The sequence below is a fragment of the Schistocerca americana genome, chromosome 3 (assembly GCF_021461395.2).
Source record: "Schistocerca americana isolate TAMUIC-IGC-003095 chromosome 3, iqSchAmer2.1, whole genome shotgun sequence".
Classification (NCBI taxonomy): Eukaryota; Metazoa; Arthropoda; class Insecta; order Orthoptera; family Acrididae; genus Schistocerca; species Schistocerca americana.
Window position 1 is genome coordinate 749,668,196 of NC_060121.1, and position 20,485 is coordinate 749,688,680.

General features: G+C 42.5%; 1 protein-coding gene across 1 annotated transcript; it reads right to left on the reverse strand.

Annotated features, from left to right (window-relative positions):
- Nucleotides 1-1,528: 1,528 nt before the first annotated feature.
- Nucleotides 1,529-18,963, reverse strand: LOC124607002. The gene is made up of 7 exons (XM_047139150.1): nt 18,835-18,963; nt 17,187-17,326; nt 12,240-12,569; nt 9,519-9,660; nt 5,840-6,119; nt 3,014-3,204; nt 1,529-1,765 (listed from the first exon to the last, which is right to left on the reverse strand). Exons 1-6 carry the CDS (start codon nt 18,839-18,841, stop codon nt 3,021-3,023), a joined length of 1,083 nt encoding a protein of 360 aa, XP_046995106.1. The 5' UTR covers nt 18,842-18,963; the 3' UTR covers nt 1,529-1,765; nt 3,014-3,020.
- Between the last annotated feature and the right edge of the window lie 1,522 nt (nt 18,964-20,485).

Below are 20,485 nucleotides of genomic sequence, written 5' to 3' on the forward strand. Positions count from 1 at the left end.
CATTATCAAATGCTTTGTAGCTAATTCACTGTCATTAAACTTTGAAAAGATGCATTACATGCAGTGCAGAATCTGTCAGAGATTTTCTTCTGGCGTGTGTATAACATATGAAGACATGCAGATCAAAGACTTTGACAGGGTTAAATTTCTGGGATTACAACTCGATAGCAAATTCAGCTTGAAGGTCATATCACAGAATTGGCTCGGAGCACTATGGGACTTAACATCTGAAGTCATCAGTCCCCTAGAATCAAGAATTCTTAAACCTAATTAGCCTAAGGAGATCATTTTTGGATCTATGGAACGAAAACTGCGTCTAATCTAACTTGGTCTGATAACGCTGTGGCAGACAAAAACTGTAGTGGAACAGAGAGATTGGAACATATCGAACAAATAATCGAAAATGTTGAGTTAGATGTTACCCAGAGATAAAGAGGATGCAACAGGAGAGGCACTAGTGGCGGGCCGTATGAAACTAGTCAGATGAATAATAACCATTATGGATATTCTAATACGAGTACTTTCAGTGGTACTGCTACTTTCGTAGGTTTGCACGAGGCGTCTAGTTAAACTAGATGGTTCCATTCTTTTAATGTGTTCATAGAACTTCAGCTTGCAGTGGTTCATATCCGAATACAATTTGATACACTTTTAAATTTCAATATCTACTCTTAGTCAGCTTCATTGTGTTTTGAACTTGGAAGTTTCCTGAATATTTTCGCTGTGTATTACTATCCTCTGACCCTTTAAAATCTGGCTTGATGACCTTGTTGTAAAGTGTCAGTTTTGTGTGCATTTCGCTGTTTTTGGTTGAAACTGCCTCTTGTAAGTCTGAAGACCATATTCAACTTTGACCTAAACCGAAATAATCTTTTGCTAACTGCAATGAACACTTCCCCCCTATGGCCTCTAATCTGTGTTCCCGATATGCGTTCCACGACTCACTAAATATCTCAGAGCTTTCCATTTCGTGTTTCAGCCAGCTATCCAGTACTAAGAATAGTTTTATGACCATTGTGTGCTGATTCATTTTTTGAACAATTTATACTGAATATACGAACAAATAAACTCTCGCGATTTCTCCGTATTTCATTTCCACCCTTTTGGCTGTTAGAGTGTTGCTGGATGTGTGCTTTTTGTATTAAAAGAGAACTCTAGGCCTACTCTTTCTGACGTTCCTATAAGATTTTTGTCTTTAGTTTATTTTAAAATCTTGATACAGAAGCGCTTGGTCATCCACACATGCTAAGCAGTCTGTTCCAATATTATGTCTATGGTTGATCGACTTTAGCTCCAATATTAGTTTTCGCCACTCCTGAACTACTAAGACACTCTACAAATGTGGTTTATAGAACTCATCTCCATCACCTCCAATACTAAAGTATATGTTTTCTGATAAAAACTATGTATCTCAATAAATAATAATCTATCTTGTTTTGATATAAAAGAATGTAGTATGGAAGACATTGCCATTGGCAAATGAGAAATAAGCAGTATAAAAAATACGTTTTATTTTACACATAACATTCAAACATTTATGAATACATTAAATTATATTAAAGAAATACGAATGAATGTTGATGATGGTAAAGCAGTTACTGATGAATGAATATGTATATTTACACAAGCAGCGCCCTGCTTTGTCATCGCAACATGGTTGCTACTAAGGGACAAGCACCACTAATCGAAAAGGTTTCAGTGGCGAATTCATTTCTCGGAAACGGGACACATCGTAGTGATGACCGCACGATCCTCTTCAGGCCATCTGAAACATCAGAAACATTGAGTTTATGATGATCGCTAATATTTTATGTATGTATATAAAGTAGGGCTAGCAGTGAACATTCGACGTGTACAGACAAAGGCAACGCGAACGATCACAGGCTTGTATGATTTCGCGGAGAGCATGGCAAAAATCCTGGAGAACTTGAATTTCCTGGATGTAATTGACGTGGATGTCATACCGCCATACTAACAATGTACAGTGTCATATTTGCAACTGGTAGCCAAAATTGGAACTAATGTTTTTTTCCAGCGTAAATCAGTTCCGCATTAACGCACCAGAATATCTAACACGTTTCCCTCTCATACGATAGTTACAGCCCACACTGCACCTCTGGGGGTAGCTGCACTTAAATTATAATGTCCCGGTACTTAAAAATAATGCAGACGCACACGACCCCGCGGGCACTACTTACAAAAGTTCAGTAATGAGAGTTAAGCGAGCAATCTACGAATAGGTTATAACGTGTCGCCCCAGTAAGGAACGTGAAGACAAGGTTAGAGTAATTATAGCTCGCACAGAAGTATTTGAACAGTAATGCTTCTAGCGATCCATACGTGACAGGAAAGGTAAGAAAACTTAATGTGTGGTCGGTGTGAAATACTCTGCCAAGCAATTTACAGTTGTTTGCACAATATGAAACGAGACGTAGGTGTAGAATTCACACGTTCTACACTGCACTGGTGTATCAATTCACGTACTTTGCTCGAGTGAGTAGCTTTATGCAGTACAACCGATTTTTGTCATTTTTTTTAACTCATTTAAAGTGAACCATTTTGCACTTGTATAATTCGTAAAATAAACTGTCCAAATTCGTATGAAATAGAATCTAACTCGTAGAAGTTTTGTAGTTTGTTCTCATTTCGCAAGGCATACTCTCCTTTCTCATAGTATTGCGAGAAGGCGTTTCACTGACATAAAAAAATTGTCAGAAACAATGAATGAGCTGTGGCTAGTAACGTTTTGCCACAGACTTTCGCAAGAAATTTTCCGTGTTCATTAGTAACAGGTTTAAAAACAAGAGTTTGGGAACATTTTCTTTTCATAGAAAACAGACATGAACAGAGGGATCTTAACCCATGGACAATTGAAAATCTCATTTGTGACGGCACGTTGCGTATTTTTGAAAGCGCACAAAACGAAGATTATGAACGACATTTCAGTCACAAAAAACTGACAGTGTGCCGTTAACTGCTTGGCCAACTGGAGACAAGCAAAGAATATTCTCACCTGTACATCACGAACTGGCAGAATTCGCGTCTTCGTCGCTGGCACCTCCAGCGCTCCTGTAGTGGCTGTAGCCCTGGTAGGCGAGGTCGTGAGCGCTGCTGTAGTCGGAGCTCGGTTCGTGGAAGGAGACAGAAGAGCTGGTCTGTGGCTCAGAATCCCGCGAGTACGGCACGCCGTAGTAGGAGTCGCCCCTGCAACAGCCGCGAACCACGAGTACAAATTACTGCTGCTCAATGCATTTTTGTATAACCTGCAGATTGCGATGTTTCCAGTTTCATTTCAGCTTTTTTTTTTTTTAGTCTGATTGGAATTATCCGGTGGATTACCCTATGAACGTGCCTGTTGCACCTTCTCTATTCTTTTTTTCTTTTCCTTTGTGTGCTGATTAAAGGAGGTGATAATCTGAGGACAACATTTCTGATTAAATGTTTTTTATTCCAGTCTTTGATCACAATATCAATTCTTTTAACGATGACCGGTTTCAGTCCGTGATGACCATCCTCAGATCTACAATATACAAATATATACACCTAGTGAGCAGTGTGTCTTTCAAGACAATACAGCAACACGTATCACAATATACTATCATACAACCAGGGAAACATAAAGATAAAATAAATTAAAACGTACCTTTTCTACACCATGTCCCAAAGTGACAAGGCCATAATGGCATCGTCAAAACATATAATATAGTCTGCACAGTATCGTCACATAGATCTAAAATAAGGCGTAGAATAGGCCACATCGTCCACACAGTCATTATTGCTACTGCCTAATGAAGTACAGTAGCTACCACAAATCTGTTTGCCTGCATCCTATCTAGATGTCGCTACTATGGGCTTAGATGTAGTCAACATTTACGGGAAAAACATAATCTGATGAAACACATTAGATAAAATACATATAGCAGACGTTTAAATATTGATAACTACCATAGAAACCAATTGTGATACAGTAAAAGACGAATACAGTTACGCATATAAAATTATTAAAAGGAAATATATGAAGATAATAGGTCCGACCCTTTTATGGTGAATTTACGGTCAAAATTAATATACGTAATACATTGCCTGTATCAACCTATAAATTACCTATGAAAGATAAATGACTATATGACAGCTGAAGAAAGGCAGATCAATGATCAGCGCCCTCTTTTGGGGCGGCTGCTAGGATGTTATGTAGGCGCGCATCGCTCGTAAGAACACTAGAGGGCTTTACATATATCGTGATATGGCTCTCACAAAAAAGTTTAAACAACTTATTAACAGTCAATAAATAAAATTATGTAGTCTAGCCATACATTCCAGAAATAGGTAGACATAATCAGTTAGAGGATTAGAGCGACTAATGTACGGAAGTAAGGCAATTGCCTCCTGTTCTCGACATAAATCGTCAAGCAAGGCTAGGCTCAAATACGTGTTGCTGTGTTGTGTTGAAAGACACACCGATCACTAGGTGTATACAGGGTGTTACAAAAAGGTACGGCCAAACTTTCAGGAAACATTCCTCACACACAAAGCAAGAAGAGATGTTATGTGGACATGTGTCCGGAAACACTCACTTTCCATATTAGAGCTCATTTTATTACTTCTCTTCAAATCACATTAATCATGGAATGGAAACACACAGCAACAGAACGTACCAGCGAGACTTCAAACACTTTGTTACAGGAAATGTTCAAAATGTCCTCCGTTAGCGAGGATACATGCATCCACCCTCCGTCGCATGGAATCCCTGATGCGCTGATGCGCTGATGCAGCCCTGGAGAATGGCGTATTGTATCACAGCCGTCCACAATACGAGCACGAAGAGTCTCTACATTTGGTACCGGGGTTGCGTAGACAAGAGCTTTCAAATGCCCCCATAAATGAAAGTCAAGAGGGTTGACGTCAGGAGAGCGTGGAGGCCATGGAATTGGTCCGCCTCTACCAATCCATCGGTCACCGAATCTGTTGTTCAGAAGCGTACGAACACTTCAACTGAAATGTGCAGTAGCTCCATCATGCATGAACCACATGTTGTGTCGTACTTGTAAAGGCACATGTTCTAGCAGCACAGGTACAGTATCCCGTATGAAATCATGATAACGTGCTCCATTGAGCGTAGGTGGACGAAACTAAAATGAGCTCTAACATGGAAATTAAGCGTTTCCGGACACATGTCCACATAACATCTTTTCTTTATTTGTGTGTGAGGAATGTTTCCTGAAAGTTTGGCCGTACCTTTTTGTAACACCCTGTATATTTGTATATGGTAGATCTGAGGATAGTCATCACGGACTGAAACTGGTAATCGTGAAAAGAACTGATATTGTGATCCAAGATTGGAATAAAAAATATTTGACAGTACTGGATCAATGTTCGTATACGCGACTATGTCGCAGCTGGTGAGACATTTCTGAAATTATTGATGCGTTACTTTCTGACTAGTAAACATTTTATCGCTATCCTTTGAAAACTTGGATGCGGTGTAGTGTCTAACGGCAATGACAGTTGTAAAGCAGTGTTGAAACAGCAACAGGCTTACCAAATTTTTAAGGAGTACCTTTCCGTGTTTCTTTTTCCTAGATGCTTTGTCATTGCTCTCTACGTGAACGCGTTTACTTTGATTTGTACGTCGTTATCAATTTCCAAATTAAGCTAATTAAAGTTGCAATAATGTTTTAAAGTTTTCAGGGATATAAACACGTGAGCTAGGATAACGAATGGCAAGTCTCTCACGCTGCTACGGACAAACATTAACACTGGAAACTGCTTCTGAAGCACTGGCTCGTAGGTCATGAACGTGCAGCGAAGCATTACACTCAACTTTGCGCGAATATCTTACCCGCTGTGATGCAGAGGCGGCGATGGGTGCGGCACGTAGGGGTGCGGCCGCGTCTGGTAGTAGGGGCTCTGACCGTAGCCGCCCCCGAAGCCCTGAGTGAGATTGGGCTTGCAGAACTTGAAGAACCCGATGAGGCCCGGGATGACGATGGCTAGGAAGCCGAGCAGCTTCTTGAAGGAGGCCAGGCCCAGGATGAGCGGCAGGAAGAGCAGCAGCTTCAGCTTGAACAGCTTCAGGATGATCAGCAGAGGGATGAACAGCTTCTTCAGACGCTTGCGGGCTGCAAACAGAGGGAGTGCCGTCAGTTAAGAATAAGAGCAGAAGCATCCAGTTGTGGTTTGGTTCTGCTGGTTACATCAGTATTACTTGCAAAATATTTCTATGATTCGACCACCTTACTGCGGTTATCCACTCTGTACCTCATAACCTGCTTTTCAGCTGACCTGGTGCCATCTGTTTTTCAATGTCACTAACGGTTATATTACATCACAATTCGATTCAGGTGTGATATGCATTGGGCGAGAAAAGTAATGAGATTGACAATATTGCGAGCGATCTGGCAACGCTGTGCTGTGCTACTTGTTGGGGGTTGAGGTTGGGTTGTTTGGGGGAAGAGACCAAACTGCAAGGTCATCGGTCTCATCAGATTAGGAAAGGACGGGAAGGAAGTCGGCCGTGCCCTTTCAAAGGAACCATCCCGGCATCTGCCTGGAGCGATGTAGGAAAATCAGGGAAAACCTAAATCAGGATGGCCGGAGGCGGGATTGAACCGTCGTCCTCCCGAATACGAGTCCAGTGTGCTAACCACAGCGCCACCTCGCTCAGTGTACTATTTGTGTATACCGGTGTGTTCACCCCTTACAGACGCTCAGGCCGAGTTTCAGCTCTGTGCATCCATCACGCTATTTTATAGAGCGCCATCAGTCAAGTTACGTTTTTGTTGTGTATTACGAAAATGAAACTGCGGAATTTAGAGCAACGTTTTGCCATCAAGTTTTATGTTGGTGAATCCGCGAGTGTAACCTTTGAGGAGTTTAAAGCAGGGCTATGGTGAACATCCTTCATCAAGACCACAAGTGTGCCGCTGGCACAAACCATTTTTGGGAGGCCGATAACATGTTGGAGATGAACCTCGCCCAGGGCTGTGTGCGTGCTCTTGTGAGATAGGACCGACGTTTAACAATAAGGATGATGATTGACCTGTTAAACTTGAACACTTTCACCGCACATCAAATTTTAACCGACGTTTCGCGCATGCAAAAGGTTTGTGCTAAAATGCTGCCGAAGAATCTCACAAATGAGCAAAAGGACAATCGTAGACTCTTCTGCTTTGATCTTCTCGAGAGGGCGGCCAATGACTACGAATGATTCAGTTGCGTGATCACAGGCGATGAGTCCTGGATTTTTGAGTACAATCCAGAGACAAAGCGGCAAACTGAGGAGTGGCACACTGTCACCTCCTCGGCCGAGAAATGCTCGAATCAAAAAACCAAAGAGCTTTTTTGACAGTAGAGGTTTTGTGCATAAGGAATTTGCTCCAGGACAAACTGTCAACCAAGTGTTCAACATAGATGTCCTTGAAAGACTCAAGAAAAGGATCAATCCAGTGAGACCGTACATAGCAGACAAATGGATTCCACTTCATGACGTCCCATGTCACACGGCCACGGCATGGAATTTTTCACCTCAAAAAGGCATTAATGTTGTTACACGGCTCCCGTATTCACCAGATCTCAGCCCTTGTGACTTTTTTCTTTTTCAGAAATTGAAAAATGTCTTAAAAGGACGTCATTTTGGGACTATGGAGAACATTCAGAAGAATGTGACCGACATTTTAAAGGCCCTAGTTGTTGAAGCCTTTCAGCGCTGCTCCCAAGACGGGAACTACTCTACCGGTGTATAGCTACCAAAGAGAACTGCTTTGAAGGGGAGAAAATTGTTGTTTAAAAATGATATTTAAAGAATCACCCTCATTAATTTCCTCATATACTTCGTTTACATCCTAACTGTGATCAGGTAATTCTGGTGAACACTATGAAATTGATCCAAATTTTCTTTATGAAATGAAAATGACTGACAATTGAAAGTGACCTGATAATCTGTGTCATTAGAAATTCAGAAGTAGAGCAATAAATTTCAGTGTTTTGGCAAGGAACTTTGCTAATTTTTTTTAAATTGCGATAAATCGAGCGAGGTGGCCAAGTGGCTAGAACAATGAATTTTCGTTTGCAAGGTCCTGGCTTGAGTCGGTGATCTCATAGTACATAATTAGATTTTCCTAAATTCGATCTGTACATTGAGCAAGCATTGACAGATGAATTAAGCAGGGCGTTAAGGTTCAAGGAGAAGAAATAAAAGCTTTTAGGTTTTCCAACGACGTAATTTTCTGCGAGACTGCAAAAGACTAGGCTGAGTGGTTGAACGGAATGAATGAAGTCTTCACATAAGTTGAAAAGACGAACATCAACAAAAGTAAATCAAAGTTAATTGAATGTAGTCAAAATAAATCAGGCAATGATGAGAGAGTTCGATAAGGAAATGAGACATTAAAAGTAATAGACGTGTTTTGCTATTTGTGCAGCAAAATAACTAACGATGGTCGAAGCCGATATAAAATTTTAGGATATAAAAGGTATACCGGCTACAGCAAGAAAATCATTTTAAAAAGATGAATTTGTTAAAAGCGAATATAATGTTAGAAAGTCTTTTATGGAGGTATTTATCTGGAGTGTAGCCTCTTACGGAAGTGAAAAGTGGACGACAAGCAGGTCAGACAGTACGAGAAGCTTCTGAAATGTGGCCGTACAGAAAAACTCTGAATAACTAATCGGGGGGGGGGGGGGGGCATAGAAGCGAATTGAGGATAAATGAAATTTGTGGTAAAATTTGAGCAAAATGAGGGGGTCGGTTTGTAGGACAAATATCGAGGCATCAATGAATTTGATAACCGAAAAATTAGTTATTTATTTTTGAAGAGGTTCGTAATACTTGGTTCCGTCAGTAGAAAGCTAAATATCAAATATTGCTAGCTGCAATGCTACACCATGCATAACTGGAGGATCAGCCAGAATTGTCAAAAGTTTACTTGTTCAATTTACTTATGGCTAATAAGGTCGGATCGGTAATGTGTTAACTCCTGTTAAAATTTTGAGTTTTTAAATATTTTGGTATGTAATTATATAAACAGTTCATGTAAATATCAATATTTGAAGATATGCTTGTACCTGCGTCACATAAAAGATGTTTTTATGAAAGATACACAACCTGTCATTGACAAAGATGGCGAAAAGTCACTCACTTTCAGTTTTCTCCATGGGTAGCATAGATCAATCAATATAAAAGACAACAGAATGCAGTAGTTCAATATGCGGTGTTTTCTTGTTTCTCAGATCTTAAGGCTGATATTGGAAATAAAATGCTCCAAACCCACATAACTAGATTATGAATTGAAGGAAGGGACACTGCTGATGTAATTTAAGAATTCTCGAAATATCTTTCAAGATTTAACTATATATTTTAAGGAAAACGAAAGAACCGTTAATAGTTATCTCTGACACTTTTTATGAAATATCATTACGAAGCAAATACCATATTTTGGTGTTTGTCCTAAATCTTGAATGTATTATTCGTGCTTTCCCTTGCGGATAAGTATGTACTATATATTCTTATAAATACTCACAGAAAGGCGTGCGCTTCTTGTCCTCGATTATGTCGAGCTCTGAAGCAATCTCGTCGATAAAGCGAGGCGAATAGCGACCATTTTCAGTCACTTCGTTCGGAAACTGCACTTCGATGGCAGTCGATTTCAGAAATTTTTCCACCTGTGAAAAGAGAATTTACATCATATGGGCCGTCAGCACACAGTTACTTTCTGTCAGAGTTGAAAAATCAAAATAATAATAATAATCCAAAATGATAACAAAAATCTACCGTTATTCTACTTAAAAACGATTGAATGTGTTCGTAATTACCAGCATATCTACTGTAGTGATTGGCATAATGTTAGGAAGGTCCTAATGTCATATATAAAGATATATAAATATTGTTTACTAAAACTGTCCTTAAATCTAATACTTACAATAAATCTAGAATCATCAGAATAGCTGTTCCTAACCAGGGAAACAACTCATTTCATTATTACAAAGAAGAAGACAGCGAGCAGATATTGTTACCGCTTTCGAACCGACAGATTAATGAGCAGACGGTTGTCCCCGTTAATATTAATTTGCTGTAGTCTACATTATTTGTTGGCTGTTTGCTCTCAGAATAAACTCACTACATCAATTTACTGAGGTAGTCAGTAAGTAGACGCAGCGCACCTGGTTAGTAGACCCTGCTAGTTTGGTGAAATCTCGACTTCCCGTGGGCGACGCATACTAAGGGTGCCTAGCGTCGCCGGGAAGCGTGGCGAACATTTTGTCTCCAACACGAGTTGTGCCCAATGGCGTGATCTATCACAGCTAGATTGAAACACTTCATACATGGTGTCCGAAGTGTCGCCTTCGTTTCTACAACAAATATTGGTCATCAGGTCTTGTGTGGGCCGCCCAGTGTCGACGCGAAGCATCGATTAGTTTCCTACTACGAAAAAGAAATTTTTTCAAGCGAGATTTTACGTGCCCATACGATAGAGCAGTCCAAATTAGTCTAGTGCAGTGTTCGGAGGGGCTGTCATAATTGAAGTGCAGCTACTCAAGGGGTGCCAGTGTGGTCTGTTATCACTGTATGGCAGCGAAACTTGGTAGCTATTCTAATGCGTTAATGTGGAACTATTGTACGCTGAAACAAAATTAGTTCCATTTTAGCAACCAAGTGCACATCTGGCGCTTTGAATGCAAGAAAGACGTATAAAAATGTTTCCATATGTAATGGATTAGCAACGGAATGTGGATAGAAAATGTCAAACAAGCGAGAGAGGCATAATGTTGATTTTATTTTCTCTACCGCGTACACAATTTGTTCAATATGAGTACCGGAGATGTCGATAAGATGCTGTACAGCGCCAGATTTGCACCTGGTGGTCAAAATTAGAACTAACTTTCTCCAGCTGAAATCAGTGTCACATTAATGCATTAGCATGTCTATCAAGTTTCGCTCCCGCACGATAATTACAGCCCTCACTGGACCTACGCGAGTAGCTGCGCCGCCCAGTATTTACAGGAACTTTGAAACACGACGATTAACCATTTGGCGAACAGTGACTGAACACCGTTGCTGCATCGTGATAGCAGCCAGTACGGGACAGGGCGGAACGTCAGTTGCTGCTGGGGTACTGGCTATTCATCATGTCCTAATGTTGCTGTTAATACATATCAGTAAAATGAATAATACACTAGACTAATTTGGGGTCCCTCTATCTAATGGGCACATAAAAGTTCGCTTTAAAGATCATTTTGTTTGTAACGGAAAACAACACGACGTTTTCCGTTGACAACGGGCGTCGTATGAAAGACGAATGAGCAGTACTTGTTTGGAATGACTCCGTCTACACATTGCAAAAACGAATTGCCACATACTGTATGAAAAACCAAAGAAAATTGGCCTGACGATCTTAGGAAAGATTTGGGAAGTTGAGGTTAAAATGCCTATTTTGTTGAACAGGTACCTGATGGCTGTGGGTTATTATCTCAAATAGTATTGTTCGTATACTCTTGTAAATACTTTAGGGTTAAAGGGGATAACTCATCGAAATGCAGAACCGTTGAGTCGTCATTAGACAAACACAAAAGAAGGAAAACTTGCTAGCTTTCAGAGTTATTCTTTGACGAGGAAGAGTACGCAAACAGAAACAAACATACACACACACACACACACACACACACACACATATATATATATATATATATATATATATATATATATATATATATATATATATATATATATATACACAAGTCTATGCCCCTACTTGGTGCCACTAGCTTGTCAAAGGATAACTCCAAAAGCTAGCAAGTTATCCTTGTTTTGTGTGCGCCTGTCGACGACTCAGCGGTTCTGCTTTCTGCAAATGGTCTCCTTCAATCCTAAGGTATTTGCATTCTGCAAAGACTTTACTACAACATTTATTTATATACTGACTCTTTCGCGTAATCAGTGCTCCATTACAATAGCACTTCGTAATGTGCTAGGTACTTGCGAGCTAAGAGTGTTCAATGAACTTAATGTGCAGTGGACATTACAGTATTTCTTAACATGACCTCAACTGATGTTTTTCATATACCGTAGAGTAGAGGAGAAGTTGACGAGCCAGGCAAATACTCCAATATGCGAAATAGATGATGGGGAATATCGTAACACTACCTAGGAAGAGATGAAACCAGTCGAAAGAACTATAATTTGTACGGAAAGAAGGGAGAGGTCTTGTGAGAGGTCGACAGGTGTTGTCGAGTTGCTGGCCTACCTTGCGCAGGGCGAACTTGACGAGCTGGTCCCACTCGGACTCGTCTGCCCTGGGGGCGGAAGAGAACTCGTAGGGCTCGTGCTGCAGGCTGCGCAGGTGCGTTTCAGCCATGCGCACGATGCGCGCGTTCTCGGTGAGCGGGTAGGCGGGCAGTTCGAGGAAGTCGAGCGAGTTGAGGGCGCGCGACTTGAAGCACTCGGCCAGGTCGCCGTTGAGGCAGGCGGCGTTGGCGCGCGCCAGGTAGGGGTCCGTGTCGGGGCCCGTGCCCAGTCCGATCCAGTCCAGCAGCACGTTCTTGCCCTCCGCCACGCCCAGGCTGCGCCCCTCGGCCTGCAACACGGGTGACACGTTCTGTTGTTCGCGGGTGACGAGCTGTAGAGGGTGCGTTAGATACACTGAAGCAACACAGAGATTGGTATAGACGTGCATATTCTAATACAGAGGTATGAAAATAAGCAGAATACGGCGCTGCGGTCGGCAACGCCTATATAAGACAAGTGTCTGGTACAAGTGTTTGATCGGTTATATCGATTCCTGCAGCTACAATGGCAGGCTGTCGAGGTGTGAGTGAGTTTCAATGTGGTGTTATAGCCGGCGCACGAGCGATTGGATACAGAATCTCCCAGATAACGATGAAATGGGAAGTTTCCCGCACGACCATTTCACGAGTGTACCATGAATATCAGGAATCCGGTAAAACATGAAGACTACGACATCGCTGCGGCCGGAAAAAGATCCTGCAAGAATGGGACCAACGATGACTGAAGAGAATCGTTCAACATGACAGAACTGCAACCCTTCCGCACATTGTTGCAGATTTCACTGCTGGCCATCAACAGGCGTCAGCGTGCGAACCATTCAACGAAAGATCATCAGTATGGGCTATCGGAGCCGAAGCCCCACTCGTGTACTCTTGATGACTACACGACACAAAGCTTTAAGCCTCGCCTGGGCCCGTCGACACCGATATTAGACTGTTTATGACTGGAATCATGTTGCCTGGTGGAACTAGACTCGTTTCAAATTGTATCGAGTGGAGGGACGTGTACGGGTATGGAGACAACCTCACGAATCCATGGACCGTGCCTGTCAGCCGGAGAGACAGTTCAACCAGGTGAAGGCTCTGTAATGGTGTGGAGTGTGTGCAGTTCGACTGATGTGGGACCCCTGATACGTCTAGATACAACTCTGTCAGGTGACATGTACGTAAGCATCCTGTCTGATCACCTGCATCCACGCGCGGGATTAGCCGTGCGGACTAAGGCGCTGCGGTCATGGACTGCGCGGATGGTCCAGGCGGAGGTTCGAGTCCTCCCTCGGGCATGGGTGTGTGTGTTTGTCCTTAGGATAATTTAGGTTAAGTTGTGTGTAAACTTAAGGACTGATGACCTTAGCAGTTAAGTCCCATAAGATTTCACACACACACACACACACACACCTGCATCCATTCATGTTCACTGCAATTCCAGCAGGACAATGCAACACCCCGTACGTTCAGAATTGCTACTGAGTGGCTCCAGGAAAACTCCTCAGAGTTTAAAAACTTCCGCTGGCCACCAAACTCACCAGACATGAACATTATTGAGCATATCTGAGATATCTTGCAACTTGCCGTTCAGAAGAGATATCCACCCCCTCGTGCTCATACGGGTTTATGGACAACCCTGCAGTATTCGTGGTATCAGTTCCCTCCAGCACTACTTCTCAACTTAGTCGACTCCATGCCACGTCGTACTGCGGCACTTCTGCGTGTTCGCGAGGGCCCTACACGATATTAAGCAGGTGTACCAATTTGTTCGGCTCTTCAGTGTATAAAACGACCAGCACAAATTTTCTTCTAGATGCGACCCACAGCCTCAGTAAATTTGAAAAATGTCATAATTTCATCAGGCTGTGTCTTGAATTACTTTATTTGTACTACTAGTTTCAGACAGTCTTGTTTCAGGTGCAACTGCAGGACCGATAAGGACAACGATTGTGAATTGGCAACAAAATCGTGTGCCAGGCTTATCTGTGCGTAGCACGATCGTTGACAGTTCAAGATGAACGCTGAGAAACGCACTGGGCACAAATGTGCATGGCATACAATTTTTTAACGAACTGACAACGATGTGCCCGCATCGATTACACTTAAAAGGAGACAGTGTCTGAAACCAGTAGTGCAAATGAAGTAATTTAAAACACAGCCTGATGGAATCGTGTCACTTTTCAAATACCAGCTGAAAATTAACAGCGTCATGTGTGAGCAATAGCATAACTGTATTATTCCTAAAATATTATTCTAGGTCTAGAAAGGAATCGAAACAGAACGTTTCCAGAGCAAAGCAAAGCGCAGCACACGTTTTCTTTCTCGCAGTTTGTCTTGACAGATAATAGTTCATTATTGTGTAAAATCCCGACCGGTTTTAGATTTTAATGTGATGACAGTAGGGAGTGATTCATCGTTAATGTTCACGTTTATAACAAGCAGCGTCTGGCTGTGTGCTTTGATTATGAACTTTGCACAATTTAAGCTCACTGGGAACGGTGCATGTTTGAAGCGAACTTATAAGGTATAAGGGGGATTCCGCCTACGCAGCTCTGTAAAACTGTCCGCCAAAAATTCCGTTTCTATGATGTTACACCGGAGAGAAGTAACTTTCAGTCTGCGAGAATGTAGGGTTCTGAGGAATGAAAATATACATGACGTTCTCGATCAGAGTTACATAGCACTTTGCCTTCAAGAGGAGTTCCCAAAGAGCGATTTAAATGCTGATGTTCTCGAGTTGCAGCTAGTACCGCCTCACGGTCTTTCAACGGCTTTTAGAGATTAATAGTCTTGAGCCAAACAATACAGGATGAAAATTTAATTCCTAAGTACCCAAATCACAAAGCAAACTTCCTAGATTCGTTTTTCCTACCTAGGGATAAAAGGAATCCGTATATCCTAGCCAACTAAACTGAATATGAATCTGTCACTGACGTAAACTTCTAGAAGTACATCTCTCATTGAGTTAAAAATACTAACAGCGCCATCTCTTGGTTCTTTGGTGTACTGCAAAACTAACAGCGCCATCCGAACTGCTAAACTCAGCACACGATTTTAGATGAAAGTTTAAATCATGATATCTTTTTTTTCTCGTGATTTGATATTGAAGAAATGAAGCCTGTACCTTGCCTCAAACTACGCTCAAGCCGTCTGTGAAAACTCCACGAAAATTCGTCAATATTTGTGGAGACTAGCGTGTTCAAACAGACAGAAAGACAGATGTTTTCAGACAAAAGATTGAATCGCGATGTCTTTTTTTCCGTGTCCGCCCCGATAGCTGAATGACGCCGGCACGGTAGCTCTGCGTGTTCGGGCAGAGCATTTAGCTATCCTCTGTAATAAAAAACTGAGTGAACGGAACAACGAACAGCTGAGTGGTCAGCGTGACAGAATGTCAATCCTAAGGTCCCGGGTTAGATTCCCGGCTGGGTCGGAGATTTTCTCCGCTCAGGGACTGGGTGTTGTGTTGTCCTAATCATCATAATTTCATCCCCATCGACGCGCAGGTCGCCGAAGTGGCGTCAAATCGAAAGACCTGCACCAGGCGCAGGCGAACGGTCTACCCGGCGGAAGGCCTTAGCCACACGACATTTCATTTCATTTCAACGAACAATCTGAACGGGTGTCATCAGACGTCCACCACGAACAATATAGAACAAAATGAGATTGAAAAAAAAAAATGTCTGCGTGACGGACCGCCGTCCTAAGGGGTCCGAGTTCGATTCCTGGCTGGGTTGGGAATTTTCTCCGCTCAGGGACTGTGTGTTGTGCTGTCTTCATCATCATTTCATCCCCATCCGGCGCGCAGGTCGCCCAACGTGGCGTCGAATGTAGTAAGACCTGCACCAAGGCGGCCGGACCTGCCCCGTAAGGGGCCTCCCGGCCAATGACGCCAAACGCTCATTTCCATTTTTTTCCGTGATCTGATTTTGATGAAAGAAAGCATATACACTGACCTCAAACTTCCTTCAAGTTGCCTCTGAAACCTTTCGCAAATTCATCCAGTATTTTAAGAGATTACTGTGTTCAGACAGACAAGACTGTTTTACAGTTTTAGTGCTAGTACAGATGTAGAAGATTTATTATACTATCGAGTTCCATTCCTCGAAAAAAGTGAGCAAAGCCGCACAGAGATGAGTCGAAATTTCCGTGCTGAGACAGTTCTCAGGGATAATGCGTTATTAGGACGTGTATCCAGTTCCAGTATATACATAGCAACTGCGAATCATTGCCGAGTTCGCTAGTGTCCTGCCTTCTTTTTGCATGTAACGACGGTACATGAGAGGCCTACTCGGCGGTGTTTACCCCGCAATATCCGATTCTGGTCGCCTTATCTTCCAACAGTAGCACATTACGCGCATACTTGAGTGAAAAGTTTCAACACCAACATTAACGAGCAATATATCACTGTATGAATCTTTTCAAGAGCTCGTGCATGCAGTTAAAAATATGTCATTCCATTAAAATGGCTTACTTGTTTCAATATCTAGATAAATACTAGAGTTAAGAATTACGTGCCCTTCTGTCTGCTATCATTTGCCCAAAACTTCGTTTCGATATCTTGGACCATTCTCGAAAATAAAAATGGTGGAAGTTTTAGGTGACAGTCCATGTACGCAATGGTGTGTGTGTGTGTGTGTGTGTGTGTGTGTGTGTGTGTGTGTGTGTGTGTGTGAGTACTTACTTCTGCCATCAGCTAACGTACCCGACTTCCGAAAGAAGACTGAAATGGTTGTCGCATCAATTATTCCAGAAATTAAGCTGTAATCTATTATGGATGTGATGATGAATAAAGATTATTAGAAATGACCGCAGACACACTTGTTGTGGTATAACTGGTATTATAACACAGATTTGACGGAGGCTGCGTTTACTGTGTGAACGGCGTGCGAGCCAGAGTGGAGTGGCGAGTGATTTACCTGGACGGCGGCCTCCTCGGGCGCAGCGCCGGGGAAAACCACGCTGGAGTTGGAGGCTCCTCCGAGCACTTCCGACGGCGGCGCAGCTGCGCACAGCAGCACCAGTAGTGCCGCGATCCTTAGGGCCGACATCGCTATAGCTGAAAAAGCGAAGTGCGCGTTAGAGCCAGCCAACATCAGTGGAACGGCGCGTTAACTAAAGCTCATACAAATACCTACAAATGTTTTACTCGACTACTATAGCTACGAGATATTGTGGTGCGAGTCCAAATTGCAGCGAGGTGCTGTACGAGCCGAAACATAAAATCAGACATTTTCATCAAGATTTACAGCTCGCTAACACCCACCCAGTGGTGATTGGTTCCATTCGACGCTTTATTGATAACGTGCAAAGAATGTCGTGCATTCCAAATAACATACATTGGTACGCTGTTTTGTTGGAAAATATGCGTACAAGCTTACTACAGGAGAACGATGGCTTTCACCACTACAACTTCTCGAATTAAGAAATTTTCGGGAGCACCACACGCATAAGTGACGTTAAGGGGCAGAAAAATCATTACAAGAAAGTGGATATGTACATCGAATCTTCGGAGTTGCGATGTGACATACACATGCGAAACCAACATCCACACGTACGGATACTCCTATGTATGTAGTATGTTGCATCAATGACGATATATATATCACCACGATACGCCTTTCGTTACCCGGCATAAGGCTGAAAATGGAGGAATAAGACACGTATTGTGTTAACGGTTAGTATGGAGAATTTGAGGCACACAACCGGCGTTATAACAGAAACCTTTTCTTTCATCCCTTAGCATTATAGACACTAGCCAGTGTGCTATTACACATCTTTTGTAGCTTTATACAATGGGGCATTCACGATGTTCAACTTGTTCGACAAAAGTCTCTCCTCCGCCTGATAAATCTACGCTAATCTCAAAATTTATTTTGGCTGCATAACCAGATACATACGACAAAGTGTTTCACTTCTACTGATTTCGTCATTTTCACTTCAATAGATTCTTTTACATTAAATTTTTGCTTGCGAGAGTCAAGTAATTACTGTGTTTTCCTTCGTCGATGACACGGTAAAATGAATAAGAATGAATTTATCTTGGTATGTTCACTTTAATCATTGCACTACCTTTTATCTTAGATATATTAATCTCTATTCACTAATATAGACAGTTTTGACACCAATAGCTAGTAAAAAAAAAAAAAGAAAATAGATATTAACCTTATTCCTTAGCAATTTCTACTGAAATTGTATGACTGAAATTGTACCGCAAGAAGTTCACGGAGAGACTTCGCCAAATGTTTGTGACCAAAGTAATAAATATTGTCAACGTCGTTTTTTGGAGCTTCACAGCATGATCTACACCATACATTCATCACAAAGTAGGTAGTCATCTTATTATGAGAGTACTGCCATCAAACATCAGCTGTTGTTTTAATATCCTCACAACAATATTTCTAACTCAACTGATTCATATTTTCAGTATCACACACTCTTATACGACATCGAGTCCTGAATGACATTTGATAACGCATCTCTGAACTGAGGGCGACGAGCACTTTTTCAGCAAAAGAAGTGACCACAGCTCGGTAGTAGTAAGAGATATACGTGTCAACAACTTACGTTCCATTTTGGATGAGATGCAAGAAGTAACTTCGACGCTGACACCGTAAGTATGCCGGTAGGAAGGACTGGGACCATGACGCCGTGTCAGACTCGGTCCACGTGGTGTACGCACGCACCAGGCGTGAGTAAGCCTGTCAGAATGACTGCGGGCGCCGCCGCAGCACGGCGCTGGCTTCGCCCAGTACCGTTAGCTCTGCACTGCAACGGTACCGCCATGCTGCTTCGGTGCGTAAAACGTGCCTTTACTTGTGTGGGCTGCGCTACACGCCAGAGTTTGTTTTAAATACCGAGTAAGGGGGCCATTTCCGTTCATTTTCTACCTTCGTAGAACCATTAGTGTATTCATCGTATTTAGTGTTACAACCTCGTTATCGCAACACATAGCTGTAACGGTAGCTGCATCGTAATGCCTACCCGCGTATTTACCGTCCTGCTCACCTTATATTAGCGTCCTCAGGCGTAGTCCGTGCATCCACTTAACACTAATGCCGAATGGGTTGCATAACTCATTAGGCTACCAGACACAGTTGGGAGGAACTTAGACGCCAGCGTTCTCAAAGTTCGACACCCCATAGATATATTTGTCGAGGAGTTTCCTCTTAAAAAGACAAGATCGCCGTCCCGAGCAGCGTACTAGGTGATATTGAAGCTTTGATGATCCACCTCGTACGGAAAAACCGAAGTTTTGTCCATCTTTGCAACGATCCTTTTCACAGTGACGAAATTGCTGGGCTATGGTAATGGTCTTCCCTGTATACCATAGTAGTTTTAGTGTTACAAAATGAAATTTTAAACAGATTGATAGTGGCCTTGGAAAATTAACGCTATTAACGCCTGAGGTTCGTTAGAAATTGATAGAGCTTTACTGGGCATAATCCTGTTGCAGATGGTACAGGGTGGCATTTATACGGAAAAAAAACGTTAATTATTTACAAATTACGGCGTGCATGCACTTTATCCAACATGTAGACGTCACTACGGATAATCGGATTTAGGCAATGATATGTTCGATATGCCTGTCGCCATTGGCGATGACGTAGCGCAGACGAATAGCGAAATACTGCATGACCTGCTGATGTATGGGGACATCGATGCTGTCGATGATCTCCTGAACGGTTGTTTTCAGCTCAGCAATGGTTTTGGGGTTATTGCTGTACACCTTATCTTCAATATATAGCTCCACAAAAAGGAGTCGCATGTATTCCGACCCGGAAAAAATGGCGGCCAATTGAGGCCCTTGACAGTGGCCTCTGGGTATCCCAGTGCCAGAATGCGGTCCCCAAATTGCTCCTCTAGGACATCAAACGCTCTCTTGTTTCTATGGGGTCGGACTCTGTCTTGAATGAACCATATCTTGTCGAAATCACGGTCACTTTGGATATGGGAATGAAATAATCTTCCAAAACCATCACGTACCGTGCCACCAAGGAATATTGCACCCATTGTTCCGTGACTGGACATTGCACAACAAACAGTCACCCTTTGAGGGTGAATAGACTTCTCGATCGCGAAATGCGGATTCTCAGTCCCCCAAATGCGACAGTTTTGCTTATGGACGAAGTCATCCAAATAAAAGAGGGCTTCGCGTCCCATGCGCATACTACCTCCCATCACCCCCCCGCGGCCACCGGCTTGGTTTTAACGTCCT